Source organism: Plectropomus leopardus, chromosome 13 (assembly GCF_026936395.1).
Source record: "Plectropomus leopardus strain MGB_pleo_1.0 chromosome 13, ASM2693639v1, whole genome shotgun sequence".
Classification (NCBI taxonomy): domain Eukaryota; kingdom Metazoa; phylum Chordata; class Actinopteri; order Perciformes; family Serranidae; genus Plectropomus; species Plectropomus leopardus.
Window position 1 is genome coordinate 19,891,804 of NC_142188.1, and position 26,328 is coordinate 19,918,131.

Below are 26,328 nucleotides of genomic sequence, written 5' to 3' on the forward strand. Positions count from 1 at the left end.
GACATCATCACTCTAAAATATCCTTCAACAAGGCAATACTTATTTTAAATAAAGTGCCTTTTTGAATTCAACTCTCTGTAATGAAAAAAAGAAGTACATGGTGCTGATGGATTGCTGTTAGATCACCTTGTTAATACAGATGCATACCTTTCTTTGTGTTTAGCCAGTAGGAGAGCGAATTATGTTTTTTTAAAGGCTAAAGGCCAACAAAAATGGTTTGAAGCAGAATTTTTCCATTACTTAAAAACGTGAATTTGGGGAATGTTTACATCTATCTTTTTTGGAAATGTTCAGATCACACAAGTCAGAAACAATCCTGTGCAGCAACCACGTCTATCTAAATTTACAAAGAGTGTAATACTAAATATTAGTGTAGCTTAAACTTTATCTGAAACTGTGCAGAAATACTATTTTTAAACAAAATGAAAAGATGTGAAAAAAGGAGCTGCGCTGCATTCAAATTTTAATTTAAAATTCAAATGTCAATGTTATGCATGAGGCTTCAAAGCTTCAAACTATTTGGTAAAGCCTAGCAGCAGAGTAAGATTTGGTCCAATGGGAGAGGAATTGCGCTACATTTTAGGAAAATTCCAGATCAATTAACACCTTCTGATGTCTGCACACTGACTATGAAGCCAGGTTAGATTTGCCTCCTGTCTCCAGCATTTGTGCTGAAATAAGCTAACACGCTGCTGGCTGTAGCTTCATATCCACTGTAGAGACCCTCCTGAATGTTATAATTGCTGCACTAGTTGGTCATGTTTCCCATCCCACTATAAACAAAACTATTTTATACAACTTGAACCTGAAAGTAGTTGTGCAGTATAAAAAATAATCTGAACTAAATGTTTTTGTTTTTTTAATGAAATAACTGAGATGTCATAATTGAATAATTTGCAATAATTTATCAGTTATAGGTCTGCGTTCTGATTGGATGGCTTCTTAGTGACCTCGTCAGGGATGGAGAGGAATGGCAGGCTAACAGAAGGAATGCATTTTCTCTCATTTTGCTAACAACAGACATGGCATCCCCCTTATTGCCCCCTCAGATCACCTACTGCTAATAGTGAACAGTAACAGCTGATACTCACAATCACCTCCTTACCTGTGAGTCATTTGTCTTCGCCATCACATTTTCATGTTCCATCATCTTTCCTCTCATCTCTGTGTGCAATACATAAAAATGAATTCAAACAGAGTTTATCTTTTTTTCTTTACAGATGCATAAGCAGAGAATATTTACTAAATAGACTAATGTGTATTCTATTAAAGGCGTTGTGGCTGCATAAACAATATTGCCAGAGGTGTTAAACTTGGCAAACCAACAAAAACAAACAGCTGGCAGTTTTTTTTATTGTGCCTGAGGTTGCAGCCTAGGACTGCCTAATGGACGAGAATCACGGTGGATCCGTGTGTGGACTAATGGCAGAGAGATGTGAAGACAGCTGCAAAATCTTTAAGCACCTTAGACTTACACATTCTTTTTGGAAAACAAGAGAAATGTACAGTGAGTAATGGATCCTTTTTTAAAAAAAAAAAATCCTTTATGTAATCTGAATGTGAGAGTTTTATCAGCAGTATTCACTTTAAGAAACGCATCAACATCCGTAGCAGGATTTGGGATTTCGGCTCTTGGCTGGTTTTGAGCTGGCGGCAGGCTTGTTATGAAAATGGATCTGAGAGTGCTTCTGGCAAAGGCTGCATGAACATCACTGGCAGACAGAGAGTTTCAAGCAACACTGATCACTTCCAACTCAGAGGTGCAAATAAACATGGGAGTTAGTTTTAAGAAAGGATGGAAATAGGCAATTATATTTACAACTTTTCACAATTATTCAATCAGAGCAATTAAATCATCCTCCTTTTAAATCTGGCACTTTCTGAACATTTCTATTTATAACAGTGAAATTGTATTTAATCACCAATCATCTTTGAATCTCTCCAGTCCACTGTCTGAGCTGCTTTATTTTCTCTGAAAAGTTTCCCTTGAGCCTGTTGTTTTGTTAACATTTATTTTATAAATATCACATCATTGACTTACAAAATGTATCCTCAGAAATATATGCTGCATGATAATATGTTTTTTTTTTTTTTTTTATCATGAAGTGCTAACTCATTTTTGCATCTTTTTTGCATTAAGTTGACTCACCGATTAATCATTTAACCTCAACAACAAATTTTTCAGAATGGAGTTCTAAGGGAAAACCTAGGCAGCTTTATAGTTAGATGCTTTATGGAGAACAACTTGAAATACGTACCGAGCTCTTTTCCTGAGTGATGAAGGGCCTGAACATGTCTGATGGCTGAGCACTATCTTCAGTCCTCTGGGAGCAGATTCCCGCGCCTTCTGCTCTGGAAAGAAGCACAAGTATAAGTAGAAAATGCTATTTTGCAGAAAGACAACGGGAGCATGATGTGAGTCAGGTTACAGAGCTGCAGGGTTAGACTGTCTAGTTATTGTACAATACAAGTGAACAGCACTTCATCACAGAACAATCTCAGCATCACTGCAGAGAAAAACCTTCAGCCCACTATGTATATCCATTATTTTGGACGCCATGTTGAGGCAGTTGGCCCATCATTATATAATAATATATGAAAGAAGACTGTTGGATATAAATGGAAGCTGAGCTGCTTTTATCCGAGATTAAAAGCAGAATTTGTTTCATAAAGTTTTGAGGAACGTTCTTTCATTAAATCTTAAGTTTTGTTGATTCAAACAAAATAGATTGTTCCTACTGAACTTGGTCGTTAATTAAAATTGTTTCTTTTGCAGAAAGTAATCTCTTTTGTTTCCCAAGCTCAGAATAACTACAAAGGAAACTACAGAAAAGGAAAAAAAGTCCTGCGCTTGTCTATTGTATGTCTTTACATATAGTGATTAGCTGCTATAGGCCCTATTAATGCTCTGAAATACATACAGCACCTTTAATAATACTATTTTGATGAACACTAATCAAAAGCTAGGGCTGGGCGATATGGCTTTAAAATAGTACTGCACTATTTTAAGGCTAGATTGCGATACAAGACACACACACACACACACACACACACACACACACACACACACATATCCCTTAAACTGCTGCTAACTACTAAAATAGAAAATGATTGAATGAACTGCAGTTACAATAAAGTTAAATAGAGTAGCTGCTGTTGTGTAATTAAGTTGAATACACTACTGTTATGATAACAATTAATAAAATATGGTTATAAGGAAGGTTAACGAAGTACTTTCATAATGAAATTTAAAAACTATTGTAATAACATAAAGCAGGATCCATGGTACTTTTATTTTGAAGGACCAGGCTCATCTCAGGCTGGAGGTACCTTTAACCGTGAGGATTCATTCATGGTTAGCGGGCAACAAATGAACAGCTCTCCAGTTCAAATATTAATAATATTTGCAAATCTCAGCAGTGCTCTATGGTAGCAAAATGTGAATAAATAGTCTAGAGCTCTGCAAACCCTGCTTTGTGTGTGTGTGTCTGTGAGAGAGAGCGAGAGAACCCAAACACTGGTGGCTTATAAAAACGCAGGACAATTTATACTTGATGTCCACGATATAGTAATTTTATATATCGCAGGTGGAAAAAGACGCGATACCTCAAGTATATTCGGTATATTGCCCACCCCTATCAGAAGCTAGTTAATAGTTGAAAAAGAAATTACTTAGCTCCATCAGTGTTCTCAGTCCAATAGAGTGATGACAAGATGATGGGCTGTTTTTGTTAAATAAGTTTGCTTTTTTATAATAAAAAATAAAAAATAATAAAAAAATAATATTTAAAAAAAAACATATTATTGTACATATATTTGTACACTTTTTACATATGGGAAATTATGACTTAATGCAGCCTTGCAGGAAAAAATGTAATGTCTTCTAACAATTAAGCACCAATATAAACTGTCTTGCCCTTCTGGTTCAGCTTTGTTCATAAATCTCGTCATGCATTAACAACAAGTGTGCAATTAAGGTGTTTTGCCTTTGAATATATTTTCAAAAAGAATTGCGCCTTTGGAAAAATGTCAGAAGAATAGCATGAATTATGAATAGGCCAGCAGGTACAGTATCTGTCCGTGGGGATTAAGTGAAGCTGTATTTGCACAGCAATGAAACACAGGTTGGATTGAAAAATACACACAAATATGATTTATAGCAGAAACAGCAGAAAGCAAAGATGCAAATAAGTGGTGCAGAAGAATTGAGAAAAACACATTTGTTTCACAGAAATGAAGGTATGTAATAATATGTAATGTAGCTACAGTAAATATTATCTTTGTTTACTTGCAGTTTGTTTTTCTACGTTCTGTATGTATAATTAATGTGAGTTTACCACATTTCATCCCAGCCTCAAGTATTCCCTACTCTGCTGTGTTAATCAAATGATTGATCACTTCTGAATGCATTGCATTTTTAGTAAGATTTCCTTTCTTTTATCCCTTTTGTTTCCATTATTTTAATTGCATGTCGGTGCTTTATTGTGTTTTTAATGAGATGTCAGAGTTATGAAAACAGCGGACTGTAACACTTGATGTAAATGAGCTTTAATGGTGGTTTCATGAGAGTGTGCAGTGAGCTGGAAATTATTTTTCAGCCCTTTGACAGTGTGCTGACAGTGAGACACAAGAAAATATTACTCTTAATCACAGAACATAAATGGACAAGTTCAGCTGTAGAAGAGAATTATTAATAAAACAAACTTGTACTCATTAACACAGAGGAAGGTCTGTTATGAGTCAAAGTCTTTCCTAATTAGTAGAAAAATGAAACCAATCAAGGAGGCCGAATGAGCCAAACCTGCTGATTATCTATTATTTCCCGATCTCACTCCTAACTTGTCAAATCCCAAAACTTGGTCAGTGGCTGTTGGTGTAAAATACTGGCGCACCCTTTAGCTGCAGTATGAGATGCACCTGGCAGCGACCTCAGTGTAAAGATTGAGAAAGTACGCTCAGGGTGGACGGATCACACAAACAACAAATAAAGTTATTTCAATAAAGTGTGCTTGAATGTGTAGCATAGCATGCCAGTGATGTATATCATTAACTTACAATCGTAACATATGTACTTTTTTTGAAGCCTAACCATGATGTTTTTCTCTAAAGTGAACCATGTACTTGCCTAAACCTGAGGAAGTAAACCTAGACAGCGAAGCGTTTGACCTACATTTTAAGCTCATTTTTGGAAAAGAGACTGTCCACCTTCAACTAGCAGAAACTGTACATTTCCTTTGAAAACCAAAGTTTATTTTTTAAAAGACATATTGCATAGCATAAACGGACACGCCATTCCTGTGCGTCCAAAACTGACGCAGGGGGGTTCATAGCACATCATATCTTGAAGTTTAGGGCCACTGACCAGAGTCAGTATTTTAGGAGTTGGGAGTGAGATTGTGTTTCATTAATTATTTCTCATTTAAAATTGAAATGGACCTGACAACACATACTGTTATTAACATACAGTGTGACAGAATAACAACACTGGTGGTAAATATTTCCACTCACCTGTTCCATTTGTCTCCGCTTTGACCGAATCACACAACAGTGTGTTTCTTTTACTATAAAGAGAAACAAAACAATATGAGGAAAATGTCACTCTAATTTGTCAAATAACAAACAAGTATAGACAAACTGCATGCAATGTAATATAACAATACATATCACAAAACAGTTAATACATTCCATCACTGTGAAAAAAGTAAACCAATTCAAGGTGTTGTAAATATCATGACATTTTATGAAAATTTTTGGCATTTATTTATATCACTGATGTGATGTTTAGTTTGCCGGACATTATTTTAGTGTCTTTTATTATTATTTCTTTTATCACAGTTTATCTGAATTGCTTATGTGCTATTTAGTTAGCGATATATGAAGGGATTTTATTTGGGGTTAAAAAGGGCAGGTTTACTTTTTTTTAAGGTGGAAGTTAGCATTTAAGGATTAAATTAGTATTATTATTAGGGTTACCTGCTTAGTGTTTAGTCTTCCTTTCAGTCCCGTGATCTACACTCTTAATGAGAGGCAGGCTTCAGGTGTACTAATCACAGAAGAGAATTCAAATCGCTAAAATGGACTTCATCTTTGATGTTTAAAGCACGGAAGGTTGCAGTGCATATATACAGCTTTCTCAAAGTTAAATGACAGAAATGCAGAAAGAGGTTAGCAGAGACATTGATGAGTCGCAGATAAAAGACACAGCACGCTGAGTGCATACTATCAGAGGGTGAATACCAAGATCTAGTACATCCTGTATGGCCCATTATGCTCTTCAGGAGCCAGATTCAAATGCTGAGTGTATTATTATGATAATATATGAGGACTTCTTACCTCTTTTTACTCCATATCATTCTCAGAGTCAATCAGTGTCTGTTTAATGATGTAAAACTTCACAGAATGGATTAAGGAGAGAAATTTATTAGTTTCCAAATAAGAACGTGATCAAAGATTCAAGGACGATTGAGCAGGAATATAAATTATTTAACAAATGAGTCATTTGGGACACGTTGGTGGGCTTTCTTTATGAAACGAGTTAGCTGTTACCTGAAAGCAGATGTTAATGTTAGCATAAAAAAATACCAATTTATAGCTCAATAGCCTCCTATTTAGACAGTCTTACACACTGTGTTGAGGTTTATGTTGTTTTTATTAAATGCTTTATGTACAAATACAGATTACACACAGAACAAAGCACGCATTATAAATTACACACTGTACATTGCTGATTGCTTTCAACCCAAACAAAAAATAGTGTTTTGCACGATAACGATCTCACATCTTATGTCATTTGAAGTCACAATATAACTTATACTAGCTTTAGACTGCGGTATCAACTCAGTTATTCCGTGGAGTCATCAGAGGTTCATATAGCAATCAGTTATGGGGAAACTTGGGGTTCAATTTAGATTTCTCAACATTAAACTTTTTTTTTTTTAAACAAGAACTGTCCAGGCCATTTAGTCACTTTGTATTCAGGTCTTTGGTTCTGGAAAAGTTTCCATTTGTTGTCTTGAATGAAGTTTATGTGGTTCCCTTTCTTTCACCATAATAAGGATTTCTGCAAATCGAGCACAAAGTTTAAGCCACAGTTGGAATAAATCAGGATGTAAATCTTCTGCAGATCAACAGAGATGTGCAAAAGAGTCAAGAGACATATTAACCCACAAAACTGCTCTTGATTTATCTTTACTAAGCCAAGTAATGAATACACTTGTGGAAAACATTTTTGTCTTTAAAGAAGCCTGTCTGAATCTCACAAGGATACATTTTTGCTATAAGGTATTAGTTTGGAAAAGATCCATTTAAACCCGACTGAGCCAAAAGGCAGACCAATCAGTGAGCTGTGGAAAAAGGTGATGGAGGTTGAAAAAAGCTCATTTTAAATTTAAAATCACATTTGCTCTGCAGCTCTGGCTGGTTAAAGATTCATTTTGCCTGAAAAGTTATTCTGGGCAACCCGCAAGTTGGGTTTGTGTGCCGCCTTCTTATACTATGAAAAAATTGTCAGTATGTTTTGAGTAATTATTTGAAAAAAACTTAAATTCATGAAAGCAATTTCTCCCTACTTTTCACCCTGAAGGCCGAGACACACCAAACCAACTTTTAAGAACTAGCAGCGATGAAGGCCGGCTGTTGCATTGCCTAATGTCGCCTGTGTCTTGGCCCAAAAGCTGCACATGAACACACCTCAAAGACTACAACTGATGGCCAGTTAGCACATATGTTGTTCACCTGCATGAGAGGAAATAATTCTCCATACCTGAGGGCTGCAGTAATTTGTATTCTTTATCCAAAAACAAAACCGCAAAAAGGGCAGATTCAACATGCTAGTTACCCAGTTAGTATTTTATCAACATAACCTGACGTTGAAAAAACAAAGGATATATCCTGTGCGCTAATGAACAATGACACAAACAATTGTGATCATTTCTGCATGAACAATTAAACAAGCAATAATAAAAGTTTGTTTTTGATCTCACATCCTCTTGAATTTTGCTTTTTTTTTCCTGCTCTCCTCACTTGCATTTATCTTTTCATGCTCTGACTAGAACTGCCAGTGATTTCATTAACTGATGGGCTCTGCCAGCCCCGCCACAGAGTCAACACTGAGTCAACATGCTGAATGGGCCAAAACAATGGGCGACAAGGTGTCGCGGGACACACCACAAAAACTAAAGCAACAGACACTCACCGACAACTGAACACTGACCAATGGCAACCATCGTCTTGGTGTGTCAGGGCCCTTACAGGGTAGAGTAACAGACTTTTGTTTGTTTTATGGGTCTTTATTGTGTTTCATAGTGGAAGACAACTGACATGGGATGTCTCACAATGTCCTGACAAGAAGAAAAGCATGTCAGAGTGCTAGTATGACAACTTCAATGATGTGTTCTTAAATGCTAACCCATAGGAAAATAACTGACTCTATGGTTGACTAATTTGAGCATCTCAAAAGACAAAAATATGGTCTTATTCTGGCATTCTAGTGGTTTGCTAGTTAACCTTGATAATCACTGCATTAAAGACAATAAATGGAAACTAATTTGTCAAAATCTAGACCTAACTGGGAAGGAAAAATTGGATAGTAAAATCTCAAAAATCTGAATTTAGCACTTTTTAGTGGTGGGTGGGGGTGGTGGGGTGGTGGAATAAAAGGCATTTAAACAGCCAATTGTATGAACAACCTTCCTGTACATAGATGAGCATGGGTGAGTGTCTCTTTTCATTTCCTCTCTGTATTTTTCAAAAGATGACTCTATTCTTAATGAATCTGAATACTGCTTATATTAAGGTTTGTGGTTTTATGTTCTTTATGGGGTTATTTTTTATTTCAATTTCTGAAAGAGACGAACAAAAAAAAAAAGCAAACGTTATAACATTATATGAGGAATTTAAAAAATATATAAAAAGTTTGAAAGTGGAGGTCACATATGTGGAGCACCTTCAGTATCTACCATAGGGATGTTTTCTGTAGCCCCCTCTTGTCAGCCGTAAAACCGGGGCTTTGAGACTGGGACGGGTAGTTGCCCACTCCTCCTCTGCAAAAACAGTTAAACACACATTGTAGAAAGCTGCTGCATTCCCTGTGCTGTCACAAAGTCAAACTGTGAGCTTGGGTGCCGTAAACTTTCCTCTCACAACCCATTTAACCAAAGACAAGAAAATTCAAGCGAGCAAATTCTATCCTAGCTACTATAGAGGCTTCGCTCCACAGAAAATGATTTTCATAAGCACTTTGCCCTCTGTTGGACCAATACGGAGATGTGACTGTCAGCAGCTCCTTCCTAAGAGCCAAATTACATAAAGATGGCCACCTCTGCTGCATGGCACATTGAACTGCTTCCAAATAAGAAAGTGTTTATGGAGCAGAAAATCAAATCATTGCCCCCTTGGTTTTTGGTTTGGTCCGACCTCAACACCCCAGTGCACAGTTCATTGTGCTGAAAATGAATGAGCCTGCAAACCCACTGTGGCAACCAGCTTATCGCCACTGTCATGTGACAACCTTGTAACTCCACTTTTGGTGATTTTAACATTTTTGCTTGAATTGAATTGAAGCTTTACATGTTTTGATGAATGGCTGAAGGACATTTGAAGTCTTTTGCTGAAACATAAAACAATCTTTGGACAGTGTAAAAAGCTTCCCAAACAGTTTGTGTTTTTGGAGATACAAGATTGCTTTTACCCGACAGCAGTGTTTTGTGCACAGCAGAGGTTACTAAGCCAATAGTAACAGCTTTTCTGGAATGAGCCTACGAGGGCACATATCCAAAAGGAAAAACACTCCACCTTTACAACAGGCATCGGTTAGCCCCCCGAGCTTCCACTGGCACATTTACTGTTCTAGTCAAATGCAGCTCATGCAGGTCATGTGGTGCATGCAGGAGCAGCCCCCTGGGTGAGGATGATTAGAAGTGGGCTGGAACCGCAAGGCTTTTTTCCCTTTGTTCCTCTGCTTCACAACATCTTTAAAATATCAGTGCAGCAGCAGCCACGATTGTGCAGCCAGGACTTGTTTTTCTTGTCAAGAATGAATTTCAAAGCAAGGATGTTTCTGTAAAAGTCTTTCCGTAAATCATACATTATGTCTATGTTGCTTCTGGTTTAAAGTTATTCTAAGTCAGGTGCAAGAATGGCAAAATATTTTTAGTACAATAGTTTTTATTGCTCACTGCATGATGGGTTACAGATATTGCTATAGTCACTATGAGGCTTCTAGATATTGTACATCCTAATCTTTGATTTTCCAAATTAGCATGTAGAGCTGCAACTAACAGTCATTTTCATTCTTTAATAACCTATTATTTTCTTGACTAATTTTGAAAAAAGTGGAAAAAAGTTAAGTAAAAGTCACAAATCCCCACAGTCACAATTTCCTGACATGTCATCATGACATCACATCACATTCAAGACTACAGTTCTTGTGTCAAACTTAACCTAACTATTAAGGGCACTAATTTGTAAAATATTTAACAAAGTGTATGCATAGCTTTTTAGATAGATGAACTGTTGTGCGAGGATATGTTAAAGACATGCATACCTTGTGTTTTGTGTTGTCTATTGAAGTTTTTTTTTTTATTTTTTTTTTTTTATTAGGGTAAAGGTAAATTTTGGGTGGGCACAGATGCTGCATTGGTCCATGTGTTCAATGACCAATCAATGCACACTTACATCACTAATGGGTCCTCTTGTGCTGGGAGAGTAACTACTCTGAAATAGTAAAAATGTCTGTCAAAATGACCAAAAGAACTTTGATTGTTCCTAGTTATTGCAGTCCAGACTCAATAAAAAGGGGAGGTTCTAAGAACTATGGGGCTGATCACACTGAGACGCATTGTGTTAGGTGCAGCAGCTCCAAAAACACCTTATAAGCCATCTGGAAAAGCAGCTAGGAGCGCCTGTGGAGGGGGGCTGCGTGTGCATACTACATGTGCGTACTGCATGCGCGTACTGCATGCGCGTACTGCATGTGCATACTGCGTGCGTGTGGCCAAAAGTAATATTGACAAGTGGTGCAATATTACGCCTGGAGCGTAAAGTTTAAAATATTCTAACTTTTATGTGCGCCCAAAAGCCACCAGAAAAACACGTCGTGCAGCAGAAAGAGACCAGCACCCAACAGGCACACTGTACCAGAGAGACACAATGGTTTTACTGGCGATGCTTCTCTAGTGATAGTCTTGGTGTGATCGGCCCCTAATGATGTAAAACAGAAATAGGACTTGAAAGGGGACTTCAAGTCACATCAATCAATGAGTTATCTAGCTGCCAAATCATTTTCTGTGGATCGTCTCAAATAATCAAATAATTGCTTTAGCTCTATTAGTGTGACTGTGATATTTGCACTTTTACTATGTTGAACACTTCAAAGTGTGAACTATTAGAGACAGAAGGGTCAGTCAAATAGAGCGCAACTCATAATTAGTTCAAGGATGTGCAGCTCACAAAACCACTATAAAAATTAATAAATAAATTGACAATAATAATAATAAATAATTAACTCGTGCTTACCGTAGTTGTTGTAAGATTCATCACTGGTTCCATGTCCATATTCATAATAATCTGAAATGCTAAATCAGACAGAGTGGATAAATCAGTCAAAATAAACAACAATGAGGTGTATTTGTTCATAATTTTGTAAAATTAGGAAAGATGGTTTTGTTTTGGTAAAAGACGGTTGGCATAATTATATATTTTGCATGATATCAACAAATACTTAAAAAATAGTAATACTATAATAAACTAATTATAATATATATATATATATATATATATATATTTAAACTCTACAAAAGTCTCAGTTATTTCCTTACACAGCTGGGCACTGTGGTTTTTAGTAAACGTTGCTGTATAGGTGTTAACAGCGCATTTGTTGGGGACTAATTTCAGCTGCGGAGGAAAACACATTTGGTGCTCTAGTGAGTATTTACAGCAGCAGGGTGGTATATGTGTAAATACCTGCAGTGCCCATGTTGCTCACTGATGTGCTTTTAATAAATTTGGATGACAGATGAACTCTATATCACATATCACTATACTCTAAGTCAGACTTGTTATATAATGCTTGTCAGATCACATCATTGTTGTTTTTGGTCTTTTCATGGGATTTGTTGGCAAAGAGAAAAACATAAATATCACCAGGCTTATCCTTTTATCAAATTAAAGATACATAAACTCATTCAAGGTTCAGGCTAAATGTGACGAGTAAACAAATAAGTTCAGTGGAGGTATTCATTTCTTTTTAATTAACATATGTAATGCTGTAATGTAAAGCAGCGATGACAGCTGGTCACCTTTCACATGCATTATAAGTGACAGTAGACAGATGGTGATTTACAAAAAGGCCTTTTTTGTTTATCCAGCATTTCTGTGCGTGTTTAAACATCACCTCTTTGACTGATTGCTGTAATTATCCTCGTAGGCTTCGTAACTCTCGTCATCATATTCTCCACCATACCCATCATCGTAGCCCTGCCAGGAAATACGCAGGAAGCATTAAAGTCATCTCTACGCAGTCTAACTGGTTACACATGAACATAAAAACAATCAATAAGCAGCTCCACCGGCAAAGTCCATTACTTTGTGTCTATAATAGGAGAGGAAACAGGAAAAAATCATGTCCAACAGAAATTATTGATTAAGGCTTGCAGGGGAGCATGTCTCACTAGTGGAGCCTAATAGACATCTTCAGAGTCCTAAACTGCAATATGGATCTCAACTATTGATAAGTAGCTACTGCAGAAATGGGTGGAAAAAGCCAGCAAGTAACTATAGGCACGATAAATAAAAAGGTCTAAACAGCGTGCAGTAAAGATTTCTGTAATTTATGTACAGTTGTATAAATGCTTTGCAGAATCTCTCCCCTCCGGCATTTTCTCCTGGAAGTATTGTTAACTGCATTAAAAAATAACAGACGCCATTCTGTGCAGCTGTAGAGCAGGGAAAGCATTGATATATTACTCTTGTTTGTATATTTCTCCTCAACACATAGCACTGTTGTCCTCTTCCATCACAGAGGAAAGATCCTCTGTTGTGTTTGATAAAGAAACTGACACTATCAGTATTGCAATGTAACGTAATCATGTGATTTGCAGCTACAGAACACTCAACTAAGTTATAAGTAACCTGTTTCTGTAAAAATTACACTGTTCCTCCAGGATGTAGTGGTTGCAACAGTTAATGCAAATTCAGCCAATGTCCATGAATTCTGTGTGAACTCCCAATATTGCCCAATTGCCGCAAAGCAGGGAAAATCTAATTTCACTGTAGAGCTGTGCGTGGTATATTGTTTACTCAGCTCCTCTCTCGCTTTATAATGAGACTGCTGTTACGCTTGTGACAGAGTCTCACACACACACACACACACACACACAGTGACAGGGATAGCCTAACTGCTAGCATCACACAGCTTACGTTACCCAACGTTTATCAATGGGTTTAACGAGTCATTTCAATGTCAGTGTGAGTTTGTTGGGACTAAACTAACTCGGCAGAGAGAGCTGGAGGGGAGCAACTTATGGAGATCGTCCTTCATCTGCGATCAGCTGTTGCTCCCACCCCACAAATAGATGTCAGTTCTTTTTTTAAGATATTTTTGGCTTTTTTGCCTTTATTAGATAGGACAGACGTGAAAGACAGCAAAGGGCCAAGGCCGGACTTCAACCTGCGGCGATGACATAGCTTCTCTTCATGGGGGCCTGCTTTATCAACTGAGCATCGGGGGGCCCCATAGATTTCAGTTCTGTGGGAAACACTAAATGGTCATTATAATAATCTCTGAATCCATGACAGCATCACAACATTTCTGATTTTCATTTGCTCCCGCAAATTCATTGCAAGAAATGCCTGAAAATGTTGTAACAATCTTTTTTTTTTTTTAGTAAAACAGAATGGGTTCTGTTATTTTTTAATGCGAAATCCGATAATACAGGCCGCAACAATCACAAAAAGAGTCTGCGATCCTGGAGGAAGTGATAAAAGTAAATATTATAACTCAACATTAGAACTGGCACTAATATTACACTGATTACTGTGGCATTTAGCGTAAATATCTCACTCCTTCCACTTTGTTTTGTCACCTGCATAAATGTTCACTTAATATTATCAATTCAGGATCATCATCTCTTTCTCATTGTGTATTGGACTCTCAGAGGGTTGTTGCACCTGTTCATACTTTTTTTAAATTTCTGTTGGGCTCAAGGGTGTCTTTTCCACTGGGGATATACTGTAGAGTGGACATGTCACGCTCACTTTTCAAAATCCTATTTTTGCCCTTGTCACTTTTTCCAGTTTCAGTTGATTTACTCCTAAAGTCTCTCTAAACAGACAAATATCCTTTGACTGTCCAGCTGCCAAAACCCAGATCAGACAGCAGAGTTCATTCGCTCACCAGAGCTGCTTTCAGTTCCACTCACAGCAATTACATTTTGTGAGCAGAAATGAGTGCTTTTGTGCCTTTTTGGCACTACTTTTTCCCCTGTGTTTTTTAATTTATAGTTAGTTCTCTCCTAAAAATATTCAAGATACATCTATAAAGATGGATCATTATTCATTATAAACTATTCACCATCAGGTCTCTATCGAGGAAACCAGGAACTGCTATTGACAAGTTCAATAAGAGTGCGGTAATTTACATAACATTTGTGATTTCTGTCTATTTTCTATACAAGTACCATGGTTATATCTTAGCAAAGCCCGCTGTTTTTAACAAGCATTTTAACACATTGAAAATATGCTCAAAATGCCTGCCAACATATTTAGAAAAAATTAGAAGAGAAAAAATGTACAAAATGCAACCATGCACCGTCACTGGAAATAATTAGCAACTGTAATCATAATCATTAATTCCTAAATAAACTTAATTAATTGCCATTATTATTATTCATGCCGGTTCTAGTATTATGGTTTACTTGCTCGACTGGTGTTGTTACAGTCAATGTCATCACTGTCACTCTATTTCATTACCTTCAGATTTATTAAAACGTGGGATACTAGTATTTAAGAAGAGTTTTATGTAGGCTATATAATTATTATAGGTTTGTAAAGTGTTAGCATGTCATAAAAGTGTCATAAAGTTGTACTATAGTGTGTCATAAAAAGTAATTAAAAATGTCAAATTTTCAATATAAAGGGACTGACTGATTCAGTAAAGGCTGAATAAAAAAGAATTGAAAAGATATGGAAATACACAATAAGCAAATTCATTCATAATTTGTTATTTGATAAATTCATATAAGTTCATATGAATGCGGGAAACAGAGAACACCTCTGGCTTCTTTCATTTAATTGAACCAAACCTATCCTCCTGTTCCTGTATGGACTCATCTGTCTGAAGAAAGCACTCCACATAATATTCTGTTAAATGGTTTATTCATGACAGCAGGGATAATCAATCTCAGCGGACCAAAGGTGGACATAAAACAGCTTAACCTGAATAACACCTTTAACTGGAGTAAGGCCAAAGCGTGTGCAAAACAGTAAATTTAGCTTTTGTCCGCTCTTGTAATTGTTGGATCTTGCTCATTGGAAGATATTTAGGAGTTTAAAGTACTTATGATTGTTTTCATTGCAATCTAATCTAATCCTTTCTGAGCTTGATTTTTTTTTTTTCACGCTCTGTGATGATGCATGCAAGTGTTTGAATACATTTTAAATCAGCAGAATGAAATGTGTTGAAATCTTCAATGAACCTGGTTCATGCTAGAAGTGACCTCCGCAGCGTGTTATTACCATCTGCCTGTAACAATAGAGTAATATCATCTTGCTTTTAGTGTGGCTGCTTTTGGAAATGCTTTGTGACACCAAAGCAGACACATCAGTGTGAAGGACATCAAGTGCGGCAACACAAAAGAAATTATATTTAAGACGCACACTCCCTTTCCTGTCGGGTAACGCTGATTCAAACAGCTCTGGTTCCTGTGTGCCATTATATTTGTGTGAACATGAATTTGACTAAATTAAAGTTAGGGATTATGTCAGGGATTAAGTTGTTCAGAGGATCCAATACTTCTCCTTTTCTTGCATGAGTCTTTCCCCACAAAGGCCGAGTCAGAGACCTGCATATCTCAGTAATTGACTGTTTTGTTAGCAATCCCATATGACAAATCGCTCCATGCTGGACCATAAATGTAAAGCAATCGGTGGATTAATATCAGTCAAATGCATTATAAAAATAAACCTTCAGTTATGATAAAGAATTACAGGGATGAGAAGTCTTGTAAAACTTGCACTATTAAATGGGTGATTTTTACCAATGACCTGAAACAACATTTTGTGCCACATGACACATTAAAAACAAAGTCACAGAGTTAGTGTCGGATAACTATAGCCGAGAAATTATGTTTGAACCGCTTTCTTGATTACGTTTTTGTGGTAATGTAATTACAACCTGGATCATGTTCAGCAAAATGTTTTTCAGATAATGAACACTACATATATGTGACGCATGCTTTGCAAGGTAGATGTTTGGGGAGGATGGCAGGTGTACAAAGTGCAGGACTTTGAAGCCAGAACTACAGGTTCAGGCCTAGACTCATGTCTTACATTAATGACAAAAGAACTTTGGTTAATTTTAGGGAAAGAACTTGATGACAATTACCTGTGAATTACCTTTTTTAGTATCAACATTTTTGCAACTTGCCAGGTACTTTAATAATCAACATTTCCTCATGTTTCCCCCAAAATGTATTTCAAATTGTATATAATTATAATTTCTAGGAGACAGGCTGGTTAGCCCTGGTTTAGTTCTGAGTGAAATAATAATGACTAATTGCTTCAGAAACCGGTGAATTTCGAGTGGTTAAGTGGTAAATTGCCTGTTTTTTTTTGTCTGCATTTTCTTCCATTTTATTTTTAGCATAGTGCTAATAATTGAGCCATGATTAAAACTTGATGTTTGCATCAGTTTTTGAGAGTGTATTTCAAATGAACTAAAAATGTGTACGTCGAGAAGGATGTGATCACAAATTAGAGTGGTGAAATCTGTGATGAGAGCCAAGCTATTACCATGACAACCGAGCATCTGTCAGACAATAAGGAAGATTGCATTAAAAAATATGGAAAAGCTATTATGTAGGCAAACCTTGATTGAAAAAAATGTATAATGTATTTCTGTCTTTGTTTTATTATCTACCAGGAACAATACATTGTTCAGGAGAAGCAATGCAATACATGTAATGTAAAATGAGGTCTTTAATCCAGCGTCAGCTCAAAGAAAACATAACAAAACATTCATCACACTCTCTCTTATCTCTGCTGACCTCCGCATTGGTTTGACCCAGAACACAGGCTGCATTCAGATTCGACAAGGTGCTATGTGTAAATAGTCTGCCCCCTAATTAATGAGGCTTGATTCTTCCAGTTTGACTCTCATCTGTAAAAACAATTAACACTGGTCCTTTTTAACAAGGCAGAGAAAATAAATCAAATGTTAACACAAGGGTGGAGAGTCCTCGCTCAGTGTAATTAGGACAGCGAGAACCTAAAGGCCCTTAGCACTGTGCTTCATTATCAATTGACAACCTGTATGTCCCCTGACAGTGACTGATCTTCATAGGGAGCTGCCTGTGAATGCCTCTCCACGCTGCAGAATGGGGAGGAAAATGAGATTTGCAGCCTTTTGTCTCAGTGAATAGATGCTGCTCTTCACTGCTTTTACCTTTGCAAATTCAGTCAGCATTGTTGTCGGTTACACATTTAAAATACGAGTTAACTTTTGGATATAGTATATTGTCCGTTTGTTTTGGGTTAAATACGGGAATGAGGCAATTTTCACCACATTTAGTATGTATGATGAAATTGAAACTTGTTAGATTTTAAGAATAGTGACATTAGAAAGTATTGGGCTGCACAATATATTGTGCTTTTATCGTCATTGCATGTCAACTTGTGCGATAAGATATATCCCGAAAGACTGCAGTCAGAGTAAGTTGAAAGTAGTGCTGTCATGATACTGGAATTTCTAACTTTTTTGTTTTATTTTTTAATTTAAAGATTTTTTTGGGCTTTTATTGCACAGATCCACCAAGCACCCTGGAATTTCTAACTATACAATATCTTCTTACATACAATACCTTAAAAAATATCAATATTCAATATAATTTTCAATACTTCAGGGTAAAACTCACATTAAGGGAAAAAAGGCTGCAAGTTTTTTATTATGCCTCCCCGCAGGCATCAGCTGTGGCTGGAGGCCTGGAGGGAATTTCTTCAAACTTGAAAAAAACGTTTCAGTAGACTGAAGGATCTACTGATTAGATGGTTAAAGGTCAAGGTCACAGTGACCTTACATTAGTCTCAGTCCAGTGAAAGCGAACACCTTGAAGGAATTCATTCAATTTTGATGTTCAAAGGTCAGAGGTTAAGGTCACAGTGACCGCATACAACATGTTTTGACCACAACTCAAGAATCCTCAAGAACCACCTTAAAACGGTGCTGACTGTATAGATCATCTGTGTGTAAAGTGTCTATGTTTTCACAGACATGGATGTAAACGTGACGGTGCAGGGACGCGTACAACCGCATGGCAGTATATCTAGTTAAAAGATAGTTATAACAAGACAACAAGAACTTTTCTTTTCTTAGTGGCAGAAAACAGTAGAATGACTCCAGTAAACACGAGGGCTGTACAATTAATCAAAACATTATCAAACTTGCAAAATGTGCCACAACGTACCATCATAAAAGAAGCACTGTGGTGCTACAGAGATGGCCAGGCCTGCAAATCATATTCCAGATGTAAGGAAACATGCTGTACAAAATACAGACCTCAGCAAAACGCACATCATGATTATTTATATTTTTTTTTCAGAAAGAATTAAGTTAAAAAATGACCAAATGTGACTCTTATTGAAATATTTGTCAAAATAATTGCAATATATCGGGGTTTTTTGGGGGGGTTTTTTTGCATATATTACTAGAAATTGATTAAAAGAGAGTATCAGTAGAAAACTGGACTTAAAATGTTTTTTTTTTTTTTACAAAGAGGAGCAGAAATTCAGTATTTGTTCATTTATCACAAGTTATCATAATTTTGAACAGTGTCATTACATATTGCATATTCTCTTCATATCTTGCAGCCTTAAAATAGTATCATGTAATAGTGGCTGAATGTAGGCTCAAGAACAAAATTAATTTCAGATGTTATAGTAGTGCTTGATGTTAAACGTGCTCATGCAGTTTAGCATTAAGTGTAACTGCGTCTGTCTGCTTCATCCCGTCCTGTGGCTTTAGTCCCAAATGATACAGCTGCAGCCATTATGTATTCTACCTGAGTTTTCCTTCTATTAAATAATCGAGTGGAAGTGCGTGTCATACATCTGTTTTAATAAACAGGAGAGTTCTGCATGGAGAATTTCCATAATTAATCAAACAAATGTGAACTCAGCAGTGTCTGAGCTCATTGTTATAAAGCAATTACAGTATGATGTGCATAAAGGTGGCCTGAGAAGCCGCTCTCCTTCAAGAAATACACAGAACCTCACGAATCTCACGCATCTTTTATGTTCATGAAATAGATGATATAGGGAGAATTTTCCCCCCTTTTCAAAAGGGTGTCCTTTTGCTTTTTCCACAGTAGATAGATTAGACTTTTTTTTTTTCTTCAAAGCCTCCCAAAGCTCTGTGTTTAATCACATTATGGCATTTCCCGCACTGCCTCGGTATGGTTGCAGGGCTCAGGTTTAAAAAACCAAGCTATGCGTTTCAATTTTTACCAGCAATTTATACGATTCATGGTGTGCCGTCAGGGACAAAAATCCTGCATCACTCCCCAGATTCCTCTCTTCTATCATCAGCACTGACATTAAAAGATAAGATTTGATCCAGATGGGATTTGATCTTTAACATTAAACTGAGGCCATGGTCCCAGTCTATACAAAATGCCATCAATCACATCTGTAATCTCCCTCTGCTCTCCCTTTGCACTTTCCTCATGGAGGAACTTATACTGATGATTACAGTCAAATGTCTCGCGGCTGCTGCTCTTTCTGGGGGATTAGCTACATTCATTCATTAAAGCTCGTTTGAAAAGTCACCAAATTCTGGTTGATGGTGCTAATTTTAGCAACTCAGCAGCAACACAACACAGCTAAAGACTTGCAACAACTTAAAGTACCATACCCTATTCTAACTGTGCTCTAAAATACATTAAAATACATATACATTAAAAACATATAATATGAAAAGTAGTGCCATGTCAGATTGCATACTGTACTATAAGAGCTTAGTGTGGGAAGAGATTTACTCTGTTACAATTGTAAAACAATTAAGAATACAATTTTACACAGAACACTTGGGCTAAATGCTGAACAAGCAGATCGCTTATCACTGGAAAACAGGCCTCTTTTTATGCATTTAAAGCACTTAAACTGTCAGAAAGCAAGAAACAGCCTTGTGCTTAGGTGGCCCACTATGTATTCATTAATATATGATGTGCTTTGAATTATTTTTAATGATCAAATGGTTTTGCTTTGGTTCCCGACCATGTTAATGGACATAACTTTCTAGGATGTCTACGTCTATGATTACTGTCATGTTACTCAAACCAAATGCACAGACATATGTGATTATTACATATGTGATATATTTAAAGTGGACTGCAGTGGAGCTACAGCCTCTTTTTCTTTTGACCATGAGGCAAGGAGAAAGCTTAAGGCAAATTTTAACTATAATTGTATTCTTACAGTACATAATATTACTACACTGGTCAAAATATCAAATGAAATATTTATAGCATTTACTTAGGGTCTTTTCAGAAATATCCGTCTGTTGGAATGGATGGGTGATCTGAGTGTCACCAAAAGGGTAATAAGGAAATGAATAGGAAAATTTGATTGTTGTGATTTGATCTTCTAATAATACCAGCTTATAACCCTACTGATATATGTACACAGAATATTTATCTCAGGAAGTTTTGAACGTCCTGTTTTCTCGAGAGATTTCATAAATTGAGGATATTCCGAGCAGTGATGACAAATACAGCATCACTTTATTATGAGTTAACAATTCGTGAATATTAAATAAACTAATGTTTATTGGTGATAAACGGTCTGTTAAGACTGTTTATGGTCATTTATATTTGTAGGTTGTTTCTTGTGTTAAGAATCAGATTCTTATAATATTCTTATAGTTCTTACAATCTTTCTTTCTTTTCTTTTTTTGCTACTTATTTACAATATCTTTTGGTGTGTTTGCAACATGGATTGGTTCTTAAGGTTTTTTTTCTGGTAAATTGGCCTATAATCAATTAATGCTTTATGGATTACAAAATCACTTAAAGGCTTATCACTTTATCTGAAATTATGCTAAAAGCCCACGGGCACTTCACAATACGAGACACAGATTATATTATACATACAGAAGATTATTTGGTGGCAGTGCTGTAATATGTTAACATCTTTCCTCAAAATTGAAAGCCTGACAATCATCAGTTTCTGGATTAGGAGGATTTCATGACAGAATCTAGGAATCTATTACAGAAGTGTATCAGCCCTGAACAACTAACAATAATGCTGACTCTGACTTGTAAAAATATCCGCAGCTCATTGCAAAGAAATGATACCTAAATTTATACAAACTGAACACCTCTGCAATCCACTTCTCTTCTAAATTGTTGCCGTCCTTTAAGAGGTACAGTAATGGTCATCGTCACTGTATTAGTATTACAACACTGACAGTGTGACAGAGTCCATTAATCACGACGGTCTCCAGAGGAATCCCCGTTACATGATGACCTGCTCCACAACACAGGAGGTGTATATGGGAACCTCCCCTCAATTGTTTGAATAGTCCGTCATTCATTAAATAAACACAGACTGCAAACTACACGATGCATGCGTAACTGCATGCGCTGGTTATAGATAAGCAATCCCATGGAAATCAGAGTCTGGCAGGAGATTGTGCAGCAATGTTAATAACTTGTGGTGACTGTGCATAAAAGGATGTGGCAAAATATTGTGAAGCAGGCAACAAAACAGTGCCTGATTTTTCATTTATTATTATTATTTTCATTTATTATTTTATATAATAAATCATAAAGATAATCTCCGAACTGTATACTGATAAAACTCATGGTAAAATATTATTAAAAGAACAGCAAATGTGTTAAAACATATTTTTACATAAAACTCAGAGCGTTTGGATAAATATAAGAAGAAAGTGGTAATTAAATTATTTACTTTAAAGCAATCTATTATCCCCTAATTATGGACTGATAAAAAATTATTCATGCAAAAAATTACTTATTTTTAATTACTGGTGATTTACTGTTTACAAACTGCCAATTTATCTTATTTGTACCATTCAATAACTCTATGTATATTGAATGTCAGCCTTGTTTGTGATTTTGACAAGTCAAGCAAATGCTGTTTTGTCACCACTTAAAGGATATGTTTGCCATATATTTTTTTCTTATTGTCAAGAAATCCCACCCCCAAAAAGAGACGATGATTTGATGAGATGAATTTAAGAGTACATGTTTCTCAGCACTCCAAACTCCTGTTGCCCCAACACCATTCGTTTTTACAGAAAACATACAACTTAACATTGTATTTAAAAAAAAAAAGAAAGGGTAAATAATTCAATAAATAGCTGGTTAAAAATTAATAGTTTTTAGCAAACATTGCTCAAACAGGAATATATTGTGCCTTGTCAGGAACTGTTTTCCTTTGTGGATTAACACACATTTAGTGCTCTCGTAAGGTGCATCAATGAGGCTCATTGATGGGTTTTTACTAGGTTTTGGACAACAAAGGAGTTTATTATACAGGAATATGTAGAAAATGTAAAGAAAAATATTGACATAGCTACTCTGACGCCACCCATTTGTTTGTGGACGAATCGAGTTTGGCGTTTTGGATGTGAGTATCTTGTTTTTGGAGGTACATTTGCCATTGATGTTGAAATTGGCTATAAAACCAAAATCATTTTTTGTATCGGGCTGATGAACTGCAGTTTTTGTCATTTTTGCTTTGGCCTCATTTTTCAACCTGAAGTGCAAATTTATTTTGCTTTTGGCATGGCTGCTTTATGGTTTCAGTGATTATTGGACAAGTAAAGTACTACATCATTCTGTACACCCGAATACAACTTCACTCCAGGAGAAACAAAAAAAACAAAACCAAGGAAAAATAGAGTGCTAATAAAAAGGATATAGCAAGGTGAGATTTGTGGGTGAAAGATGAAGACAAAAGTTGCATTCATAAATTATAAAGCAAAAATGATACATGATAACTACCAGCTTCCTCGCGCTTTCTATTGAAGTTTTTTGAATCAATAACTCCCTCGATTAGGAACAATTATGGACATTCTCGCAGTATCACTTTTATGAGACAGACTGACAGTTTGACGGAGTCCATCAATCAACGGTCTCTGGAGAAATCTACATGATACCCGTACACACTCCTTTTTACACAAAGACAAATACAGGATGTGGCAACAAAGACGCATCAGCTGCTGCTGATCTAATATTGTGTTTCAGCAGATTGTACAGTGCGGGATTCTTGTAGTGGAATAACTACAGGCGGTGCGGCATCTTGTATGCTCAGTGATTGAAAAAGCAAACAAACCTGGACCTTTGTATAAAGAGGTTGTGCTACACTCTGGAAACATGCTCAAAGAAAATTGTGTAATGTGGTAGAAAAAAAAGCAAAGTGAGATATGAGGGAAGAAAATGTTCAGGACAAACTCATCTTTCCATAATCCCCTAGTCTCTGCGCTCCCACCCTTCTTTCCAACCTCCAATTACAAAGAGAAGAAATGCCTCGCTTTTTACTGCTCAGAAATACACAGGCTCTACATCAGAACTCAATTTGGTTTGGTAATGAGACTGCGCTTGTGCATTTCCCCATGCAGACAGCCCAATCTTCAATTGCCAACACACATGGGGGCTTTGCTTAGCAGGAAGGCTCTGAGGAAATAGACTGGTAAAAGTGTTGCCTTTTTTCATTTTGATGAAACTTAGAGCTCACCTTGTGTAGTCCTTTCAAAATGACCTTGAAAAATTCCCAAGATCTGAGGACAAGCACACTTAAAACAAAGGCCTTGAATATTTTTTGATACGGATCCCAACATTGTTTAAAGTGACGTGAACAAAGATTTTACAGACCACTGGTCAAGATACTACCTAAACCTCCACTTGGAGTGCTCTCTTTGCATGTAAATGGAGCAGCTACTCACAATGCAGAGCTCCATGGGTCTACATTACACACAATGACTTCATGTTTATACAGCACTTGTTTTTACACATGTTTATAGTATATTAGTGTGTTTTCTTCATGGAGCCCCAGGGAAAGGAAATCCATTTCCGACAGTCATTATTTTATAATACTAGTCATTATTTTTTAGGATAATTGTCAATATTTTGTAATATTGAGTCATTGAGTTTGGATACGTGAATCATTATTTTGAGACAAGTGAGTCATTTTAAGATACTACATCTTTGTTTTAACATGCGATTATTTTTAAATTAAGTGATTCATATTTTAAGTCATTATTTTGAAATAAACAAGTCATTGTCTTAGGATACCACATCATTCTTGTAACATATCCCATTATTTTGAAATCATTGAGTCATTATTTTTGCAAGTTTCACATTATTTTGACATCAATAATGCATGATGAGTAAGTCATTATTTAGATAATAAGTCATTATTTTGAACATTTATTCATTGTTTTGAGATGAGTAAATCAGCACTTTGAGACTTAAAGTCATTTTGAGATAAGCAAGTCATTACATTTAGGAGGTTTCTCATCATTTTGAGATAGTAACTAATTATTTGGCATTTGTAAGACCCTATGTGTTTAAGTCATAATTTTTTTATTATTTATATTTATATATTATTTATAATTTTAAGATACTAACTCATATTTTAAATACTCAATCTCATCATTTCAGATCAATGACTCATAATTTTGAGATACTACATTATTTTGAGGTAAATAAGTCATTATTTTAAGAAAGTTCTATATTATTTTGAGATATTAACTCATTATTTTGAATATTTAGTCGTTATCAGTAGTTAATTAGTTAATCAGTACTTTGAGATACAAAGTATTTTGAGATAAGTCATTATATTAAAGTTTCTCATTATATTCAGATAAGTTAGTCATTATTTTAAGACACTGAGTCAATTTGAGATGGTAACTCATTATTGTGACTTTAATAAATCATTATTTTGAGATAAGCATCATTAATTAGAGGTATGAAGTCATTTTTGAAAGATTATCATTTTTAGATACCAACTCCTTATTTTTGAATACTTATTCACTATTTCAGACAAGTAACTCTTTATAATTTTTTAGATGAGGAAATCATTATTTTAAGAAAGTTTCTCATTATTATGAAATATCAACTCATTATTTTGAATACTTAGTCCTTATTTTGAGGAAGACTCTCATTATAATAACTTATAGGATCTCTTTTTTTCATCACACTGCCTGAGATAGGCATCCATAGTGTGATCCCCACTGGTATTTCATGTTTTATAAACTACAAATCACATTTAATTTACTGCAGCTGCTACTTTTCTGGCAGCCATTCTTATCTATTTAATTCAACACAAAATAAAAATGTACATGCAGGCACTGATTTAAAAGCTCCCCCCAGGCACTGACATCTGGCGCAGATTCATTGTTTTGCACAAGTGACCAAATTCACATCATACCAAAACATATGTGCTCATCACTCACCCTTTGAAGTTGACTTTTTGAATGCAAAAGCTTGCTGGGTTTCAGACTGTCATCTAACACAGTGGTTCTTTTTTACTCAATCAAAAAGTTTTCACAGCATCAAAAAGTAAGGTAACATTTACACCAGCCATGTGGATTGGGGTGCACAACAGTTAGAAATAGCAGCTGTCAGAGCAACTGACAGACAGATTTGCCACAACAAATAGAGCTCAAAGCTGATACATGTCAGCCCTGAATATAGTCAAAATCGCAGACTTTGCATGAGGACAATGCCAAAATAAGAGTTTATGAGCAGTTACAAAAACTGCCTTTAACACAGATGTGGGAACCTGAGCCAAGACATAAAACTAAAATCTGGCTGCACAGTGAAAGAAGTTTGACTTACGGCTGTTGTGGACAGAAAGACCTGTTTTACAACAGTGTGCCTCATCTGTGGTGCAAAAGAGGCAAGATACATACTAGAGGTCAGTTAGAGATCTAAATGAAATAAAGACTGAATGCACAATGCGTGGTTTATTTTAACCACAAAAACCTCAAATCTGAGCTAATTTTACTTTTCTTAAATTTTACTTTTAATTAGATCAGTTAACACAACTTAATGTTCTTTGTGTTTTTAATAATATTTATCTGCACATTTG

General features: G+C 36.0%; 1 protein-coding gene across 5 annotated transcripts in view; it reads right to left on the reverse strand.

Moving 5' to 3' along the window:
- The window catches only part of khdrbs2 (KH domain containing, RNA binding, signal transduction associated 2), an 82,842-nt gene that overhangs the window by 1,387 nt on the left and 55,127 nt on the right, over positions 1-26,328 (reverse strand). The window contains exons 7-12 of one of the 5 annotated variants that reach the window (XR_015778506.1): positions 12,392-12,474; positions 11,515-11,573; positions 8,958-9,041; positions 5,509-5,561; positions 2,259-2,352; positions 1,106-1,164 (exon numbers count right to left, since the gene is read on the reverse strand). Coding sequence is in view for 2 of the 5 variants with exons in the window: in XM_088086778.1 (XP_087942904.1) it covers positions 1,137-1,164; positions 2,259-2,347; positions 5,509-5,561; positions 8,958-9,041; positions 11,515-11,573; positions 12,392-12,474 (396 nt within the window). In the remaining 3 variants the exon portion in view is untranslated. Of the gene's footprint in view, positions 1-1,105; positions 1,165-2,258; positions 2,353-5,508; positions 5,562-5,995; positions 9,042-11,514; positions 11,574-12,391; positions 12,475-26,328 lie in introns of those variants that run through there. The other 4 variants (XM_088086778.1, XR_015778508.1, XR_015778507.1 and 1 more) reach the window with 4 other exon arrangements.